At 48.5% G+C, this 18,743-nt stretch overlaps 1 protein-coding gene across 6 annotated transcripts in view; it reads left to right on the top strand.

Moving 5' to 3' along the window:
- Positions 1 to 18,743, top strand: part of TPST2 (tyrosylprotein sulfotransferase 2) — a 57,897-nt gene that overhangs the window by 29,524 nt on the left and 9,630 nt on the right. For 4 of the 6 annotated variants that reach the window (XM_054695211.1, XM_054695212.1, XM_037510792.2 and 1 more), the window contains 2 exons: positions 11,474 to 11,545; positions 15,953 to 16,846. In XM_054695211.1, the coding sequence (XP_054551186.1) occupies positions 16,005 to 16,846 (842 nt within the window). In that variant the 5' untranslated portion in view covers positions 11,474 to 11,545; positions 15,953 to 16,004. Of the gene's footprint in view, positions 1 to 5,289; positions 5,409 to 10,741; positions 10,943 to 11,473; positions 11,546 to 15,952; positions 16,847 to 18,743 lie in introns of those variants that run through there. The other 2 variants (XM_054695208.1, XM_054695209.1) reach the window with 2 other exon arrangements.

The raw sequence follows: 18,743 nt of genomic DNA, 5'->3' as shown, positions 1-18,743 counted from the left end.
GTTTTGGAGTCAGATGTCAGTTTAAATCTTGGCCTCGTCCTTACCAGCGTGTGGCTCTGGATAAGGTGTTTAACGTCCTTGAACTTCTGGTGCCTCAGTTGTAAAAGGGGGCATGTGCCTCCCTTCTGATCAGGTGGGAGCAGGAGATGGGCCGTTCTCCCAACATCCCCAGCAAGGTGCCAGCTGAGAGTCAGCATGCTCTCACGTCATTGACAGTCCACTGGGCTCTGTCCTTGTCCTCCATCTGCACCCCATTTCACAGATGAGGAAAGGCCAAGTGTCTTGCCCAGAGCCGCACAGCCAGGGAGCAGCACAGATGCACCTTGGTCTCTGTCCCCTAATGCCTGTCCTGTGCCGTCTCCTGGCATTGCTGTCTGTCTTGGTGGGTGCACCGTGGCTGTCATTTGGGTTCCGTATGTGGGGAGGTGACACGTGGTGTACACAGCCAGGAGTCAGTGAGTGCTCTCTTCAAAGCAGAAGAAGTTGCAGTAGGATGCCTTTGGGCAAGTGGAGACAGCAGCCCCAGGAGTGGGGCTCTGTGTGGGCCCATTTCCACTACTGCATGGGTTTGAGAGGCTCCCAGTAGCCCCTGCTGTTCAGGCTGTGGGGGTTGTCTGAGGGTCCCGAGCTCCTTGGCTTCTGGGTACAGTGTGAACAGAACCATGTAGTCAATGGTGGGGGATGGGGGTTTAGTTTCAGGATCCAGGGTTTGGTGGGGGGTGGAGGTGTTCTAGGCAGCAGGGTTGAGATTAGGTGAGACCCTCAGCCCCAGTGCAGAAGGTAAGGGCATGCTCAAAGGCCCAGCAATCGAGATAAATTTCAACACAAATGGGAAAAAAAATCAAAATTAATGGATAAACTTGAAAACATTATGCTAGATGAAGGTAGTTACCAAACACCATGTACCATGTCATTCCATTTATATGAAATATTCAGAGAAGGCAAATCCATGGAGACAAAGTAGATTAGTGGTTGCCAGGGGTTGGGGGATGAGGGCCTCAGAATTTCTCTTCGGGCTCCTGGAAATGATCTATAATGGATCATGGTGGTTACATAACTCTGAACACACACAGACCGTTGAGTGGTACCCTGCAAATAGGTATGGCATGGGTTATAGCTCATTAAAGCTATTACGGAAAACAAATCTAGATCAATGCAAAAAGATCCGTGATGAACAGCGTGTCAACACTTAAAGACAGAATCTGCATTACTGATTTTTTTCCCTTCTGCCTTAGGCTCTAAGACCTCAGACCATTATTTATTCTCTTTAAAATTTAATGTTTTGTTCATCGAGGAGCTCTTTGACTTCATTTAAAAGTGTTGCACTGAAAGATTATTGATCTTGCCAGCCAAGTTTTGGGGCACCCCCTTAAGTTTTGCACTCAGGGACATGCCTCTCACCTCATCTTCGTCCCTAGAAACCTCTTGCTCTCCACAGGGTGGTGGAGTGCTCCCCGCCACTCTCCCTTCCTCCTTCCAGGGTGTCTGCTGACAGATGAGGCCAGTGAGGCCCACCCTGAAAGACTGAGTTGCTCCCCCAGGGTGAGGATAGCACAGGATTCTCTCTCCATGTCACTTCCCTTCTCCTGCCAGTTTCCTTTGGGTGGCTCTCTGGGTCCCCCAAGACCTCTTAACCAGCCGCCAGCCATTCTCTTCTAAGCCACCTGCACCAGAAGGCCTGTGTCTGCTCCTAGATGGCCCCACCAACATCCGGCCCTAGGATAGCCCCAAGCTGCCTCCTTGGCATTCAGGTCTGCCGTGGCCCCTGTGACTTCCTTTCCTTACCCTCCTGCCCACCATTGCTGAAGCTCACACCTCATCCTCACAGCAGCCTTGCTAGTGAGCACTGTCAGACCCATTGTACAGATGAGAAAACTGAGGCCCAGAGAGAAGGCCCTGCTAGGGGTCTGGAGTAGAGGCAGGTGGGCACCCAGGCTGACCGACCTTGTGCCCATCCTGAGCCTTCCCTCGTCTGCTTCTTGCGGCTGATCTGCTGAGCCTAGTTCTGCTTCCCGTCACGTCAGCTGTACAGTGTCTAGACCAAGGTCACGTGGGTGTGGGATGCCAATGTTGTTAGACACCGTGTTTCTTTAATCATAGTTTTACCATCTCCTATTTTTTAAAACTAAATTCAAAGCACACAAGCCTCTCCCCAGATGATGCTGTCAAGCTCTTCCTTGATTGTCTTCTGTTCTACCGTGGTCAGAGGAAATGGGGCAGGAAAGGTGGGTAATGAGGGGCCAGGCCCCTCCCCAGGCAGGTATGGCCCTCCCTGCCCCTAATGCCAGAGTCTCAGGAATTTGAAAAAATGAATGACGTCTTCGTTGACTCTTTTGTTTATTTTGTTTGGCATGGACTCTTGCTTTAACATTTCCTCCAGGTGTGAATGTAAGTGACAAACACGGTCATGACAGTGCAGCTGGGCCTTGGTCACCAAGAGAAACCACATATATTTTTACCATAGTTGATGTGGGTATCTCTGCTCGTCACTGCATGCAAATTATAGTTACTAGTCCCCCATCTTGTAATTTATTGCTTTAATAAGGAAACACATGGGTTGCTACATCGACCCTTCTTTCTCCTTGTGTTCTTAGCCAGATTTTACTGTAACTGGTGTCCTTATAATCCTTTGTGTTTCATTCCACTGAAAAAACATTCTTCTGGGAAAGAGGCTCATTGGTTTTACCAGGTGGTAGAAGGTTCTGGTCCTGACACTGCTCTATGACCAGCTCGGTGAGCACAGGCAACCACTTCCCCATCTGCATCTCTGTGTGCATCTTGGTGGGAGAGGGGCTTTCTCCCTCAAAGGCTTTTTTGGGCAGTCAGGGGGGTGCAGGACATTTTTTCTGTGGTGGAGAGTATGAAGCCGTCATAGCTGATTCACCACAGCCTGGCTGGGTGGGTGCTGTTTCACCCTAATCCTGGAAGGGAGGTGCGTGTGGCCCAGAGAGAAGTCGTTGGCTTGAGGTCGCTTGGCTGGCGAGTGGCCGCACCCAGATTCCCCCGGGCCTGTTCTATTTGTTGGCGTGTATCTTTGACCCCCATGCCTTGGAACCAATGTGCTCCCTTTCCCCGGTCTGGGAGGTGCCGGGAAATAGTCCTCAACTGCTGAATTTGGTGCCTGCATGATATTTCATAGAGCAGGAAAGGGGCAGCACTCGGCGAAATGTGGATTCCCGGGCTCCATCACGACATCCAGGTGATTCTGCTATGCGTGGAAGTTTGAGAACCACCTTAAAGGGAAGAGAGAACATGAGATCATGACAGAGTTCTGATCCGAGTGCTTATTATCACTTCATTTATTTCATTCTGCTGTTTGCATTTTACCCATAAGGAAACCGACACCCAGAGAAGGTAGGTCACGCCTGCCCCCCAGGACTGCGTTGCTAGTGATCAGAAGAACAAGAGCTCGAAGCCAGGTAGTGCTCATTCCCTCAGTGCAGAGAATGGAGACCGGGGTGTGTGTGTGTGTGTGTGTTTGGGTGTGTGGGTATGTGTATGTGTGTCTGTGTGATAGGAAACCCCGGTCCTCCTCTGTAAGGTCATCTGGTGCTTTCCTGTTTGCTTTGTTTCCCCAAGCAGGCCTGGTATGTTCCCAAACAGGAAGCCCAGTGCACGCTGAGAGATGGGGCACTGGACTCCAAGCGAGTCACTGCCTTGATCAGGGGCGTGACCTTGGACAGATAGTTTCCCCATCTGTGTTTTGTGGATGGATGGTAGGGAAGGGGGGTGGCGTTCAGGCTTGGGTTCTGGCATCAGGAGGATCTGGGCTCCATTTTGGGCTCAGCTGGTTACTATCTGTGTGATCTCAGGCTAAACATTTCACCTCTCTGAGCCTCAACATCCCCTCTGTAAAATGGGACTAATTATAGTGCAGAATCCTCCCTTCCCTCCCATTGATGTTCCAGGCAAAATGTAGAAGTGCCAGGCACACCCGAGTCTGTCTCCTTAAGTCTTTGCTTGGCCACAGGCCAGATGATTCCATGTGCGTGTTTTTATTTATTTATTTTTTTAAATCAACTGTTTGTGTTTCTAAGTGCTGCATTTTTCTCTCACCTACTAAATGCTGACGGCTGAGTGGTCTCACTGGCCCTTCTGAGATAGGACCCAGAACCAGAATACACTCCAGCATTCATTTCGATGCACTGCCTTTGTGTTTTGCTCGTTTGCCCAGGTCTGATACTGCCTTATTACCCTCTAGACTGGGGGTGGTAAACGGTGGCCTGCCGGACATAGCTGTTTGTAAATAATCGTACTGGAACACAGCCAGATGCGTAGGCTAGTGAGACCTTTATACTACAAAGGCAGAGTCGAGTAGTTGCAACAGAGACTATCTGACCCACACATAGACCTTCTGGCCCTGTACAGAAGCTTGCCAGCCCCGCTAACCAGGCCGCTGGCTTTGTGATCTGGGTGTCCTTGCAGTCTCGGCCCATGTGCTTTGGTAGCAGTGATCTCGGCGCTCAGCACTGCCTGCCGCTCGCATGTTGCCTTCGTGCCAGGCTTGATGGAAGTTATGTCGTTCCTGCTGAATCTGCTGCAGATGCTGAGAGCACTGAAGCTCTGGGCTGCCCCATTCAGCCCGGGCACCAGCCTCTGAGCTGGTAGCCGGGGTGGGACCCCATGCACCCCCCCCACACTGCTCTCTTGCGGCTAGCAGAGTCCTGAGCTGGGAGTCTGAGAGGGTGGCAGAACGTCATGGTGGGGGCGCTGCTGTGATTATTTTAGGTAAAAATGTAAAGCAAGTCAGGAGGGAATCCCGGGTCTAGGAATATGGGCTATGGAGGGCAAAGGGGGAAAGGAGAGAGGGAGGGAGAGATTGAGTTGGACTTGTTTTTTTTGCCCCCGCTAGTGGCTTCAGGCAGGTGACCCCACCTTTCTGAGCCCCAGTAAATGGATGGATAATAAGGGAAGTGAAATGGGATAACGAGAGGCATGCGAGACAAAATTCAGTGATGACTGTGAAACACTCAGCTCCGTCCTGGCATAATATCAGGGTGCGATAAGCTCCCCTGGCGTGTTTAAGGTGGTGTGCCGGCCTCCCTTGCCGGCCTCCCTTTCCTCTGGTGCCGCTCCTCATGCATTTTACGCCCAGGCTGTGTCCAGAGCCTTGAAATTACTCTTTTTCCTCTTCCTCTTTCCCCACTTAAATCTGGCAAGTTTTTCTTGCCTGGCTTGCCTCTGAAGTTGGTTGGAGTCTCTAATCCCCAGGGATCCTGCTAAGGTCTCCCCCAGTCTGTACTGGAGGATTGGGCTTGGGGGAGGTGAGGTCAGCGGGGGCCCAGCGGGGTAGGTGGTGGCCATGGTGATGGAATGTTTGGGAGCTGATTCCCACGGGGAGGCATGGCTGATGGTTGAGTTCAGGCAAATGGGCACATGGGCACTGGGCACCCCTCCAAGTCCACTCTGTAAGTGCAGTGACCTGACTCCTTAGCTGGCTTCCAGTGCTCCAGCCCCCTCCCCTTTCTTGGGAAGCTCTTGATGTGCTGAGCTTAGAGAAATTAGAAATCGGTGTGGGCTCAGTATAAATGTCTCCTCCTTCAGTGACCCCTTATATGGCAGGTCACCCGCTCCCACCATGGGCATTTCCTTCCAAGCATTTATAATGTGCAGTTTTATCACATGCTGGTCTCCTTGGTCCCTGAGGACAGGGGCCTTTGTCTGCTGCCCTCATGTGTCCCAGTATCTTGATCAATGCATGGCTTATAATAGGTATTTAATAAACACTGGTGGAATAAATGAACCTGGGGCTAGGGAGATCTTGAATATTGAATCACTCTCTTCCCCTCCCAGTGGTCATTCAGGGTAGCCCATGGGGCAGTAGAAAGAGAAAGCAAAGTCCCTTTCCATCTACTCCTGCTGCCCCCACTTTATAAGCCCCCTAACACGATTCTAAGGATGCATCTTGAGGACAGAGCCTCCTGCTAGTTATGTGACTTTTGCTAACCAGCTTCAAGCTTCTCTCTCAAGTGGGCTTAAAAATTTCCATCTTGGTCCTCCCTGGTGGCACAAGGGGTAAGCATTGCACTATGAAGCAATCCGCAGCCTCTGCAGCACGAGTTCAATCCCCAGCTGGCCAGGTAGGAATCCACATGGCACAGCAGACCTCTCCTGACTTGCCCGCTGCTCCCCTCAGCAGTGTACTTTGGTCAGTCTGCCCGTTCTGTTCCCCCACTGTTTCTGGTGAATCCTCTCACCTCCTACATCTCTGGCCTGTACTCCAGCTCTTGTATGCATAAATAAATAAATCTTAAAAAAAAAAATTCCCATCTTAAGAAAAAAAAAAATCCCCACCTTAAGAAAAAAAAATCCCCACCTTAAAAGGTCCTCTGAAGGTAAAATTAGAAGCAAAAGCCAACAAGTAAATATCATTTGCTCTGTGCCAGGTGCTGTTCTAACATGTTCTAACTATGTGCACCTCCTTGAACACTCCCATTTGGCTAGTTCCTTGTTTGAACTTGCCACTTTTCAAGGGCCCAGGTGCTATTAATACATGGGAGCTTACTGTGATGAAGTGATCATCTCCAATAGAAGAGGAAACTGAGGCTCAGAGAAGTAAAGTGACTGGGTAGGGTCACACAACAAGTAGCTAGAGGGGAAGGGACTAATAGTCTGGCCCCGTACTATGTCTGGCATGTAATGCAAAAGATACTAGTTGTCTTATTTTAATATATACAAAGACAATATGAACATCGCAAAAGTTACGATTTTAGGAGACAAATACCTCCCAAACACCACCTCTGGTGGCATTGGGAATTTATTTCCTTGTCTTTTTTCTTACCTTGATTTTCTGTTGGTGTTTTCTGTTGGTTTAGTTGATTTGGCAATTTTGGTTTTTGATAAAGTCATGCTCACCCTTCACCTACATGGATCTTTTCATCCATATATTCCATAAATTGGAGAACCAGGGCTTCCACCCACCTGTTGGGCTGTTGTGAGGATGAAATGAAGTGGAAAATTCTGCCCTTCATCTGGTGTTAAATTTTTATGGTGCTTAATAAATGCTGATGTTCTACATCAATAAAAGGAAGGATAAAAATCATATGATCCTATCAGTAGATTCAGAGAAAGCATTTGACAAGATACACCACCCATTTATGATAAATCTCTCAGCCAAGTGGCCATAGAAGGAATACGCTTCAATATAAAAAAGGTCATATGCTATAGACCCACAGCCAATATACTCAATGGTGATAAACTGAAACATTTTCTTTTAAGAACAGGAATGAGGCAAGGTTGTCCACTTTCACCACTGTAATTTAGTATCAGAGGTCTTAGCCAGGGCAATGAGACAACAAGAAATAAATGCTGTCCAGATTAGGAAGGGAGTAAAATATCATTATTTGCAGATAATATAATAATATATGTAGAAAATCCTGAAGATGCCATTAGAATCTGTTAGAAACAATAAATGAGTATAATAAAGTAATAGGTTACAAAATTAATACAAAAAAGCCCTATTACATTACATATGCAAATAACAAGTAAGAAGGAAAATAAACTGAGGATGCAATCCCATTTATAATATCATCAAAAAGAATTAAATAGGGCCTCCCCTGGTGGTGCAGCCGTTGATCGCTGGGCTGCGAGGCTGCCCACAGCCTCTTCAGCGCTGGTTCGTTCCCGGCCTCCGGTGAGGGTCCCACAAAAAAAAAAAAAAAAAAGAATTAAATACCTAGAAGCAAATTTAACAAAGGAGGTGAAAGATTTGTATAGGGAAAGCTAATAAGACACCATTAAAAGATATAGACAAGACAGAGATGGAAAAATGTCCCATTTTCATGGATGGGGAGAATGAATTTAGCCAAATGACCATCCTATCAAAAGCAATATATAGAATCACTGCAATTTCTATCAAAATTCCAAAGATACTTTTAAGGAAATAGAACAAAAATATTAAATTACCAAAAAAAAAAACCCAAAACACAAAAAGCTAAAGCATTCTTGAGGAAAATAAGAAAAATAGATATATCATTTTAAACTTTATTATAAAGCAACAATAATTAAAACAGTATGGTAATAGGTGCGCAGACCTCTCCTGCCGCCCGCTGCTCCCCTCAGCAGTGTACTTTGGTCCTTCTGCCTGCTCTGCTCCCCGCTCTGGCTCTGGTGAATTCTCTCACCCTCCCGTGCTTCTGACTGTACCCAGTGCTTGTATAAATAAATAAATAAATAAATCTTTAAAAAAAAAAAAAACAGTATGGTAATATAATAAAAACAGACACAGGGATCAATAGAACAGAAGTTGAGAGCCCAGAAATAAATGCACATATATATTGACACTTAATTTATGACAAAGGAATTATGACTATAAAATGGAGAAAGGAATATCTCTTCAATAAATGGTCCCAGGCAAATGTAACAGCCACTTGTAAAAGAATGAAACTAGATCACTCCATAACTCCATGAACAAAAATAAATTCACAAAGATTAAGGACTTAGATGGAAAACCTGAAACCATAAAATACATAGAAGAAAACATTGGTGATAAGTCACATGACATGGTTGAAGTCTTTGTGGTCTCAACCCCAAAGGCAAAGGAAATGAAAGCAAAAATAAAACAATTGGGGCTACATCAAATTAAAAAGCTATTGCACAGTAAAGAAAAATATCAGCTGACTAAAAGGACAGCCTACTGAATAGGAGAAGATATTTGCACATCCCACATCAAATTAGGTGTTAATATCCAAAATATATGAAGAACTCATTCAATTTAGCAACAACAACAACAAAAAACAAATAAAAAATGAGCAGAAATATGAATAGACACTTTTCCACAGGAGATGCAGCTGTCCAACAGACATGAAAAAATGCTTATCATCTCTTCTTACTAGGCAAGTGCACATCAGAACCATGAGATATCATCTCAGGCCTGTGAGTGGCTTATGTCGAAAAGACTGCTAACACCAAGTGTTGGTGAGGATGTGGTTGGTGGGAATGTGTATTGGTGCAATCCTTTTGGAAATCTGGTGTTAAATATGTAATAGTGCTTATTAATAAATGCTGAAGTTCTTGCATCAGCAGAAGAAAGGATAAAAATCAAACGATTTTGAACTTTCCTCATTAAACTAAAACCAGGTGATTCAGCATCCCCACTTCTGGGACTATCTGAAGAATATGAAATCACCATGTCTGTGCACTACAGTTATTTGTACATGGATGTTACCACAATGTTTATCACAGCACTGTTCATGATAGCTAAGATGAGGAACTCCCCCAGTGCCAACACATAGATGACTGGATGTAAAAATGTGGTGTATGCATACATGGAATACTATTCACTTAGAAGGCAAGATGACATTATGCCATTTGTAGTAAAATGGAAGGAACTCAAGGGATTATGTGAAGTGAAATAAGTTGGAAAGACACCTTATATCACCTGTATGTGTGATATAAGGAAACGTTAAGTAGATAAATGGACAAAACAAAATAAAAATAAAACTCATGGACATTGAAAACCAAAATGAAGGCAGACAGTGGGAGTTAGAATGAAGTTGCTGTATTGGACAGTGGTAGGTGTTTTTTTAAAAATAATAAGAACATAAATAAATTGAAAAATATGTGGGCCAATGTCCCTCCTCCAAGAGGAGGGCTCATTTGAGCCCCTTCCATTCCTCCCATTTCTAAGTCAGTGCTGTACAGTGGAACTTTCTGCAAATGATGAAATGTTCAGAACCCACAGACTTTATCTATTGGAACTTTATGACTGTCCCAGTAGTAAATATTTCAGCTTCTGTTGCTCTTGCTACTGCTCCCATGCCCCACCTCCTGCTCGCTTCTCCTGTTTCCCTTAAAAAATATAAAAGCCAATCTTAGCCTAAGGGCTTAGCGGGCTGCAGATTGCAAACTCCATCCTAGATCTACCCTATCTGGGAGAGTGTCCACTACTACCAGGTGGCTGCCGGGCACTTGAAATGTAACCAGTGCAAACGAGGAGCTGAACTTCAAAACTTCAAATTTTCTGGAATTTTACTTAGTTCAAATTTAAATACATACTCTGCTGTGCCCTTGGGAGACCAGCAGCTCTAGGCAGCTGAAGGTTCTGAGACCCTGCCTTACCACCCTGAAAGGGCCCTTGGTGTGGGAGTTGGCAGGCCTCTTGAGCTCTCTGGGATTTCAAGGACCACCTGAGGGCAGCTGGGCTGCAGCCATTTCAGCTCTGGAAGAGCTTCAAGTACCAGGTCCCTAATTGTTTTTCTGTGTCCCAAGAGGCAGACCTCCCACCACTGACCTCCCAGGCCCCAGGAGCTTCAGACTGTGCATCCTGTCACTTGGGGGTGGGTACAGGGTGGTTGCTGTGGATACACCTGGGAAACTTCTATCTGAGTTGAATATATTAATCAGGGTGAATAGAAAAAACTGTATAGAGGTGTGTGGAGTGAGCAGATAGAAAGGGAAAGAGGTCAAAGGCATGCACTAACAGCCTATGTTGTTGATCTCCATCTTGGCGCAAGTAAGATAGTACCTGAGATTTTTGAGTGCTTGTTCTTGTTGAAATCCCCCAGCAGTCCATTTTATAGAATGGAAAACCGAGGCTCAGCGCAGTGACAAACTACAGTCAGGGAGTTGTCCACCCCACCCTGGAATGGGAACTGAAGGAGGAAAGTCGAGCTTCAGATTCAGCCTCATGGACTTCAGTTGTCTCCTCTATAAAGTGGGGGAGACGAGAACTGGACTACAAATCCTTCCCACTGTAAAAAGTGAGGACACGGCAGTGAGGTGCTCACCAGGACCCCTTGGTTGCATGTTGGCCAGGTCCTGGGTCCAGGCCAGATCCCATCGTGTTCAGTCTCATTCCTTTAACGCAGTGGTAAAGAGCTGGGTGTCACGTGATTCTCTGGGTCAATTGCTCTTCCTCTTGGTGCCATTTTCTCATTGGTAAAATTGGGATCATCATACTGTCCTCATAAAGGGATGAAATGACACAAGGCACCCCCACACGGTAGGTTTTGGTTTGTGGTGGGGATGGTGGCAGGGTATGGCCAAGCCCCAGGGGGCACCATATTTATCATAGGCCGGCTATATGGGGGCCTTTGGAGTTGGTGATGCACAGCCTGTCCAACTACCCAGCATTCCCCAGTGGTAACGAGGGGTAGAGTTTGGTGGTGGTTGCTTATTATGTTTACTTTTCCCTGAAGTTCCTAGTTTATGTGCCGGAAGGAAGGAAGGGAGAAGTCTAGTTGGCAGAGACCAAGGGGGCGCCATAAGGCAGCAGTGTCTTGGCTCAGGTTCTGTGCTCACACCTCTCTGTCTGAGAAGTGAACCAGTTGGTTCACGGAGGAACAGGCCAGTTCAGGCTCCAGCAGCAGCATCTTGGCCTGAGTGCCTCCACCCCCCCCCCCCCCGCCCCGTGCCCTGCAGCTCATGCCCCCAGGTGCTTTCCCTGCAAAATCACAGATGCCCTTGGAGAGCCCAACATCCCCCTCTGTCCCTCTCCATGGCACTCAACCCTAATGCTGCATCTCCTCTACAGGGGTCTGCTGGTGGACAGCCTTGGCGAGTGGCCACGTGGGCTGGAGCCCAGGGATGAGAGTGCCCAGGGGAGGTAAGTGCGTGCAGAAGGCCCCCCAGAGTCGCAGCTTCTCTGGCGATGGCCCTAGGCACAGCCACTTCCACTTACCCCCGCAACCTCCACTGTGGAACATCTGGGCCAAACGCCCCGCAGACTCCATCCCTCCCCTCCCCCTCAAGCCTGCTCTCCTCTTTATTAAAAATGCAGAAAAAGACAGAACTGGATCCCAGCGGCGTGGAAAGGGCAGGAGTTTGGCCTCTTTGTCTCCTATGAAGATGATTCTCCCCGTGACAGCAGGTGGCTGAGTCCCAGAGCAGGCAGGGGGACCTGCCCAGCGTCGTAGCGCAGACTCACAGCCAGAATCCAAGTCCCCCGCGTCCCATTTACAGCGCTAACATTTTGTGCTTGTGTTTTGTGGTGCGCTTGCTCAGCACTTCACACAGAAGTTCTGAGTCTCGTAATAGCTCCCTGAGAGAAGGTTATTATTATCCCCCTTTTTTCTGTTGGAGGAGAAAACAGCTTAGAGAGGTGAAGTCCCTTGTCAAGGCCAGTATCTGTCAAGTGGTAGAGGTAGGATTGAAACTAGGGCTGTAGGACTCCAAGTCTGAGGTTCTTACCTGCCATCCTCTCTGCCAGGAGGCTGGGACCTCCCACTGGAGGGCAGGCCCTGGCCCCTGCACTGGGTGGGTTCTCTGCCCCCTTCCCGGAGTGAGATCTCTGGCTGGGATCGTGCCTTCTGCCTGGTGGGCTCTTAGCTACTTTCTCTTTGCCAAATTACCCGCTTTTCTCAAGCCACCCTCCAGGTTTTTGCTCTCTTCTGTTCACATCTCACCTGCCTGCTTTGAACTGTTTTGTCTGGCGGATGAGCCTCTGACCTGGTCCTGTCCAGTGACGAACAGCTCGATCTCAGCCCGGCCCAGACCAAGCCTGCCACTCTGTGTGAGCTTGGGCAAATTGCTGCTTCTCTCTGAACTCCACCTAGCCCAGAGTTGTGAAAAGGTGATGTTAGATGATGCATGGAAAAAACTTTATGAGAGTAAGTGCTGCATAATTGTAAAAAATGCAGGTGTTTGGTTTTGAAGTGCTGTAGCCTAGTGAGTAATTGGTATTGAGCAAAACTGGTGAGTTGATAACATTTTCCTTATCTGTTTATCCCTCTTCCAGGTCTTTATGCCTGGTATTTAGTATTCAAATCACTTCAACCCCGAACATAAGCTTGAGTGTGTACACACACACACACACACACACACACACACACACCCCTGCACACATAGTGGTAAGCACACTATACCTATCCTTTCTAGAAACTGTTTTCCCAAAATTAGCTCCTTTTCTCCCTTTCTGTGCATCACCCATCACCATCTGCTCCCCAAAAGCTCTGTTCTCTCATTCCCCACTAAGTGTATTGTATGAAAGGGTAATAATGGCTAATTCAAGCTAGAGTGTGATTGACAGTCCCCCCAGGGCAATGACACTGAAATAACCATAATTGGCAGAATTCTAGTCACAGGTCTAAAGGGAGAATTTCAGTGAGCACTTGAAGCAGCAGATGGGTCCTTGGAGGGATTCTGAGTGACTTTATCTAGCCTGCCTTCCCCTAGCAAGTAGCCCTAGAATTAGATTCCCCCATCCCAGACCCTGAGTTCAGCACCAATGAAGCACCAGCACTGTCAGCAACATTTGATGGGACAAGGGTCCCCAGTATGTTCCATGCTCAGAAAGACCACCCCAGGATGCCTCTCCTCTTCACTTTGTTGGTTGCTTCTACAATCCTCACTGCAGTCTTTGCAGTCAGGGGACTCTCCCCTCTTTGCAGTGGAGAAAGCTGGCATAGATTGAAGAAGTAACTGTCCCCAAGCCACATAGCTAGGAAGTGCCAGGGCCTCTCAGCAGTTTTGATCCTGTGTGCCCTTCGCTTTGATGTTTATTTTCCATTTGCCACAACGTAAGGGGCCTCAGGCAGTCCAGGCCCTTGGGCGACTTGATCTGGCTGCAAACCTGGATCATTTGATGTTTTCACTTGAACCTGAAGTCCAACGAGGAATGCCTCTCCACTCTCGTCTCTTGCGATCCTTCACCATTTGCTAAGCCCAGTCATGGTCATGTCAAGGTCACACTAGCTTTTCGCTGCCTGAGCCTTTGCGCTACTGTTCCTTTGTCAGGTGCACCCTCCTGTTGCTTCTCCACCTGAATGTTCAAAGCACCATGTGTCCATGTGCAGAACTCATCCTGAGAACCACCTCTCAAAGGAAGCCTGCCCTCACCTACTTAGGTAGAACCCCTCACCTCCTTCCAGGTGTGGGTCCACAGTGGTAGGGGCTGAGGCTGTCTCTTAGCTTCATAACCTGATTCCTAGCACACAGTAGAGTCGCATTAAATGTTGGAATAAATGAACAGTGAATGTGGTAGAAACTGCTAATGTTCTCTTTTTTTTAAGATTTATTTTTATTTATTTATGCATACAAGAACTGGGGTCTAGGCTAGAGGTGTGGGGGTGAAAGGATTGATCAGAGACAAAGTTGGGAGCAGACCAGGCAGATCGACTGAAATACACTGCTGAAGGGAGCAGCAGGTGAGACAGGAGAGGTCTGCTGCGCCATGTGGGTAGCACCCTGGCCAGGGCTCCAACTCATATCTCAGTGGCTAGGGATAGCTTCATAGCACTGAGACTTTAATCCTTGCGCCACCAGCAAGACCCCTGCTATGTTCTTTAAAATGTTTTCTATATACAGGGCATGGTCCCAAGTCCTGTAGGGGGTCTATGCATGTTCATGATACCCCTTTGAGGTTGGTTGACACTCAGACCCATTTTCCAGGTGAGGCTCATAGAAGTGAAAGCTGTTGCCCAGGCTTACTAGCCGCATGGGAAGTGCAGAGCTGGGCTCCATCCCAGGCATGCCTGATGGCTTTTCTGCCCAGAGATCTCAAGCCCTCACTCTACTGGCTAAGAGGAAGGGTCAGAAACAGCAGGGGTGAGGCAGAGAAGGCCTGAGTGGCCATTAGTGACTGAGTATGTACCTTTTGTGTCGGCCTAAGGTTGCAAAATCAGGGGGCCTTGAAGGCTAGCTGGGCAGGAGGGCAGATCTGTCTTTTGAGATAACTCGAGAAGGAACTGGCTAAGCTGGATGGGTCCTGCTTTTCAACATAAGTCCCTACCTGAAGAATTGCCAGTGAAGCCCAGCCATCTTTGTTAGCAATGCCTGAGTGGTGTGACGAGTGCAGACTTGGAGTTATAATTCATGTCCTAATCATCCTGCCTAGCAGCTCCCCCTTTCACCCACCCTACAAGTCTCTCCCCTTCTCTCCCTTTGCCCTCCCTCACTGCTGACCCCAGAAGCCTCCTCTCTAATTTTGAATATCCCTCTCCCATTTAGGAGTCCTCCCGCTCTCTGTTCCCTCTGCCTGGAGCACCCTTCCCATCCATCTTCACATAGCTGGTACTTTCTCTTTGAGGCTCTGGCTTGGATGGCACCTTCTCCCAGAGGCCCTCCCTGACTTCCTCATTCTTCCCCTACTTGATCCCTCATGGTGGTGGCACTTTCTTGGCAAGCTGTTACCATGGCCTGGCAGTAGCTAATGTGCTGTCCCTTCCCCTTCTAGGACGTAAGCTTCTTGGGACCAGAGGCCTGGTGGTCTCATTTACCTCTTCTCTCCTGCAGTGAGCATAGTCCTGGCAGCTTGTAGTACATACTAAGTGCTTAACTGAATGAAGACCGAAGAGTGGAACGTGATGCTGGAAGACGCCCAGACCAGGCTATTCTGTGCCATCCCTGAAAAGCATCTGCTGAGGCAGTGTGTGGTCATGCAGAGCAGATGCTGGAGCTGGCTGGCCCATGGTCCAGTCATGGACTTTAGCTGGGCTGCTTCCAGCTGGTGGGTTGTGCAGCCTTGTCATGCCTCAGTTTCCTCCCCTCTTTGCAGTGATAATCTCATAGCACTTACTCTGTGCCAGGCACCACTCATTCAGCCACGGCATGTTCCATATTGTGCACCTGCTATGTGCCAAGCGCTGTGCTAGATGCTTGTGAAGACGGCCATGAACAGAACAGGCAAAAACCCTGTCATTGTCAGACAGCATGCTGCTGGAAATGTACTACTTTCTACAGTTTGATAGTAATTTTTAGATGAATTATTGCTCTATTCACCAGATGAGGAAACTGAGGCATGGATCCCACAGCTATCAAGTGATAACAAGGGATTGAAACCAGGCTTTTGGGTTCCAGCATCCCACAGGTAGTAACAGCACTACCCCTGTGGTGACTGGAGGGTCTCATGAGTTACAGTAGTTTGGGGTACCCAGCACCAGCCAGGCACACAGCAAGTACTTGTGAAACCTAGCGTATGTGTGTCTGCGTCATCTCTTGGCTGTTACTGCATCTGTATGATAAAGCTGCCATAGCTCAGGGCCTCCCTGATCACTGTGTCTTTCTCTCTCCCCAGATGTAAGCACTGTGACCTGTCGCTGAAGCAGGCCCCCCACCCCAGGCCCAGCATGCGCCTGTCGGTGCGGAGGGCGCTGCTGGCAGTCGGCTGCGCCCTGGCCCTGGTGCTGGTGGTCCAGCTGGGACAGCAGGTGCTGGAGTGCCGGGCGGTGCTGGAGGGCCCTCGCGGCCCCCGGCGGGTCATGCGGCCGGAGCAGGAGGACCTGGTGATGGTGGGCATGGACCATGTGGAATACCGCTATGGCAAGGCCATGCCACTCATCTTCGTGGGCGGTGTGCCCCGCAGTGGCACCACGCTGATGCGCGCCATGCTGGACGCCCACCCAGAGGTGCGCTGCGGCGAGGAGACCCGAATCATCCCCCGTGTGCTGGCCATGCGCCAGGCCTGGTCCAAGTCCGGCCGGGAGAAGTTGCGGCTAGACGAGGCGGGCGTGACGGATGAGGTGCTGGATGCCGCCATGCAGGCCTTCATCCTGGAGGTGATCGCCAAGCACGGTGAACCCGCCCGTGTGCTCTGCAACAAGGACCCCTTCACGCTCAAGTCCTCAGTCTACCTGTCGCGCCTCTTCCCCAACTCCAAGTTCCTGCTGATGGTGCGGGACGGCCGGGCCTCCGTGCACTCCATGATCACTCGCAAGGTCACCATTGCTGGCTTCGACCTCAGCAGCTACCGTGACTGCCTCACCAAGTGGAACAAGGCCATCGAGGTCATGTATGCCCAGTGCATGGAGGTGGGCAAGGACAAATGCCTGCCGGTGTACTACGAGCAGCTGGTGCTGCACCCCAGGCGCTCCCTCAAACTCATCCTCGACTTCCTGGGCATTGCCTGGAGCGATGCCGTCCTGCACCATGAGGACCTCATTGGCAAACCCGGTGGCGTCTCCCTGTCCAAGTGAGTAGAGTCCCTGCGCTCCACCCGGGCCCTGGTCCTGGGCTTACAGGCACTGGGTGGGAAGATGGGCTCCGCCTTTCCTGGGCTCCGTGGACTTAAACGAGTCACTCTCCCTCTCTGAGCCCCAGCCTCCCCTGCTGTCACAAGAAAGGGGTGCTTAGGAGCAGAGCCGTGAGCCAGACCTCCCACTTAGTAGCCCTGAGGTGTTGAGCGCGTCACTGAAGCTGTGTGAACTGCGGTTTCATCATCCAAAAAAGTGAGGCTATTGCTCTCCCTTTCTGAGAGAACCAGGAAGCTGAGTATGCGTTGTAGTAAGACTGTAGTACACAGAGGTTAAGAACACAAATTCTAGAACCAGACTGTCTGAGTTCGAATCTTAGCTCTGCCACTTGCTGTTTGTGTGACCTTGAGCAAGTGACTCGGCCTCTCTGTGCCTCCTCTAACATGGGGATATAGTGTATCTTCCTAGATTCCTGTGAGCACCAGACAGGCCGATGCACACTGTTCCCATTATCGTGTAGGGTCCATGCTGCCTTTATTGTAATACTCATCATCTCTACATCACTACCATTTAAAGAGTGCCTGCAGGGCCTCCTTGGTGGCTCAGGGGTTAAAGACACAGTGCCATCAAGCTTTTGCCAGCCACTGTAGCATGAGTTTGAGCCCCCATGGCCAGCCAGGAGGTGACCCACGTGGTGTAGCAGACCTCTCCTGTCTCACCCGCTGTTCCCCTCAGCAGTGTTATTTCAGTAGATCGCCTGTTCTGCTCCCCACTCTCTCTGGTGAATCCTCTCACCCTCCCCCCCGCACCTCTGACTTACACCCCAGCTCTTATATGCTGGATCCCATTCATGTTTGGGGTGCATTTGTGTGATTTCTTTTTCTCGCTGCAAAAATGGTTTACTATTTAGTGCAGAGGGGACAGGCAATGAGGTTTTTCTCTTTTTCTCTTCATTGAGGTCACATTAGCTTACAGCACTGTGATTTCCATCCCAAAAAGTCTCTTGGAGATAAAAGAGTTGAGGTAAAGACTGCACAAAATTGAGATTTGTGACACACAGACAGAGCTGAGATTTTAATTCAGGCCTGCAGACTCCAGGTGCCTGCTTCTTCCCGCCCATGCTCACCCTTTTGCACCCCACCAGCTATCCTATCCCCACACCTATCTTCCTTCTTCATCTGTCTGCTTCTGTTCTTCCCCCAAGGTATCTTGAGTTGGGGTGGAAGCATTTAGAAATAGACCTTCCCTCCTGAACTATAGCTGACAAGGTCTTCATGAATCAGGTGACTGGGCGAGCCTGCTGGAGAGTCGGGAAGCATGTGCAAGATGATGGTCTTCCTAGTGGTGACATAAAGCAAGGGCTAATCTTCTCTCACATCTCCACCTCAAAGATCTACTAACTGGTATTTTCTAAATCAGAACCTCAGTTTTTAGATGCATTTCATATTCCCAGCATTCTAAATTTTCTGTAAAATGAAAACTATGTGTTCACCAGCCACCTACTTTGAATATTTAAAGGAACTGGTGGTTCTGGGGTAGGTGGAGCTATGTATGAGTTTTATGTTTTAAATGTGTCTCGTGTGTGTGTTTTAAGACCACAGACTACTTAGGTACCTCGTGCAGATTTTCTTTGAGGTATTTATCTTCTTTGCAATCATCTGTTACTGACTAGAATGAAAGGACAATAAAATTCTCTTTCAAAAACAACAAAAGATGATGGTTGTTCCATTATAGCAGCAAAAAGCTCAGAACGACCTGAATGCCTATCTTTGGGGGAATGGAAAATAGAATAAGGAGGAATGGTACACAGCTGGGAAAAAAGAATAGGGTGTTGAGTAAAAAAAAAAAAAAAATTGCAAACCAATACATATAGCATTATAATTTCTTTTTTTAAAA

This window comes from Talpa occidentalis, unplaced genomic scaffold (genome assembly GCF_014898055.3).
Source record: "Talpa occidentalis isolate TD23 unplaced genomic scaffold, MPIMG_talOcc4v2.1 talOcc4.14, whole genome shotgun sequence".
Classification (NCBI taxonomy): domain Eukaryota; kingdom Metazoa; phylum Chordata; class Mammalia; order Eulipotyphla; family Talpidae; genus Talpa; species Talpa occidentalis.
This window is presented reverse-complemented; position numbering and strand designations above follow the sequence as displayed.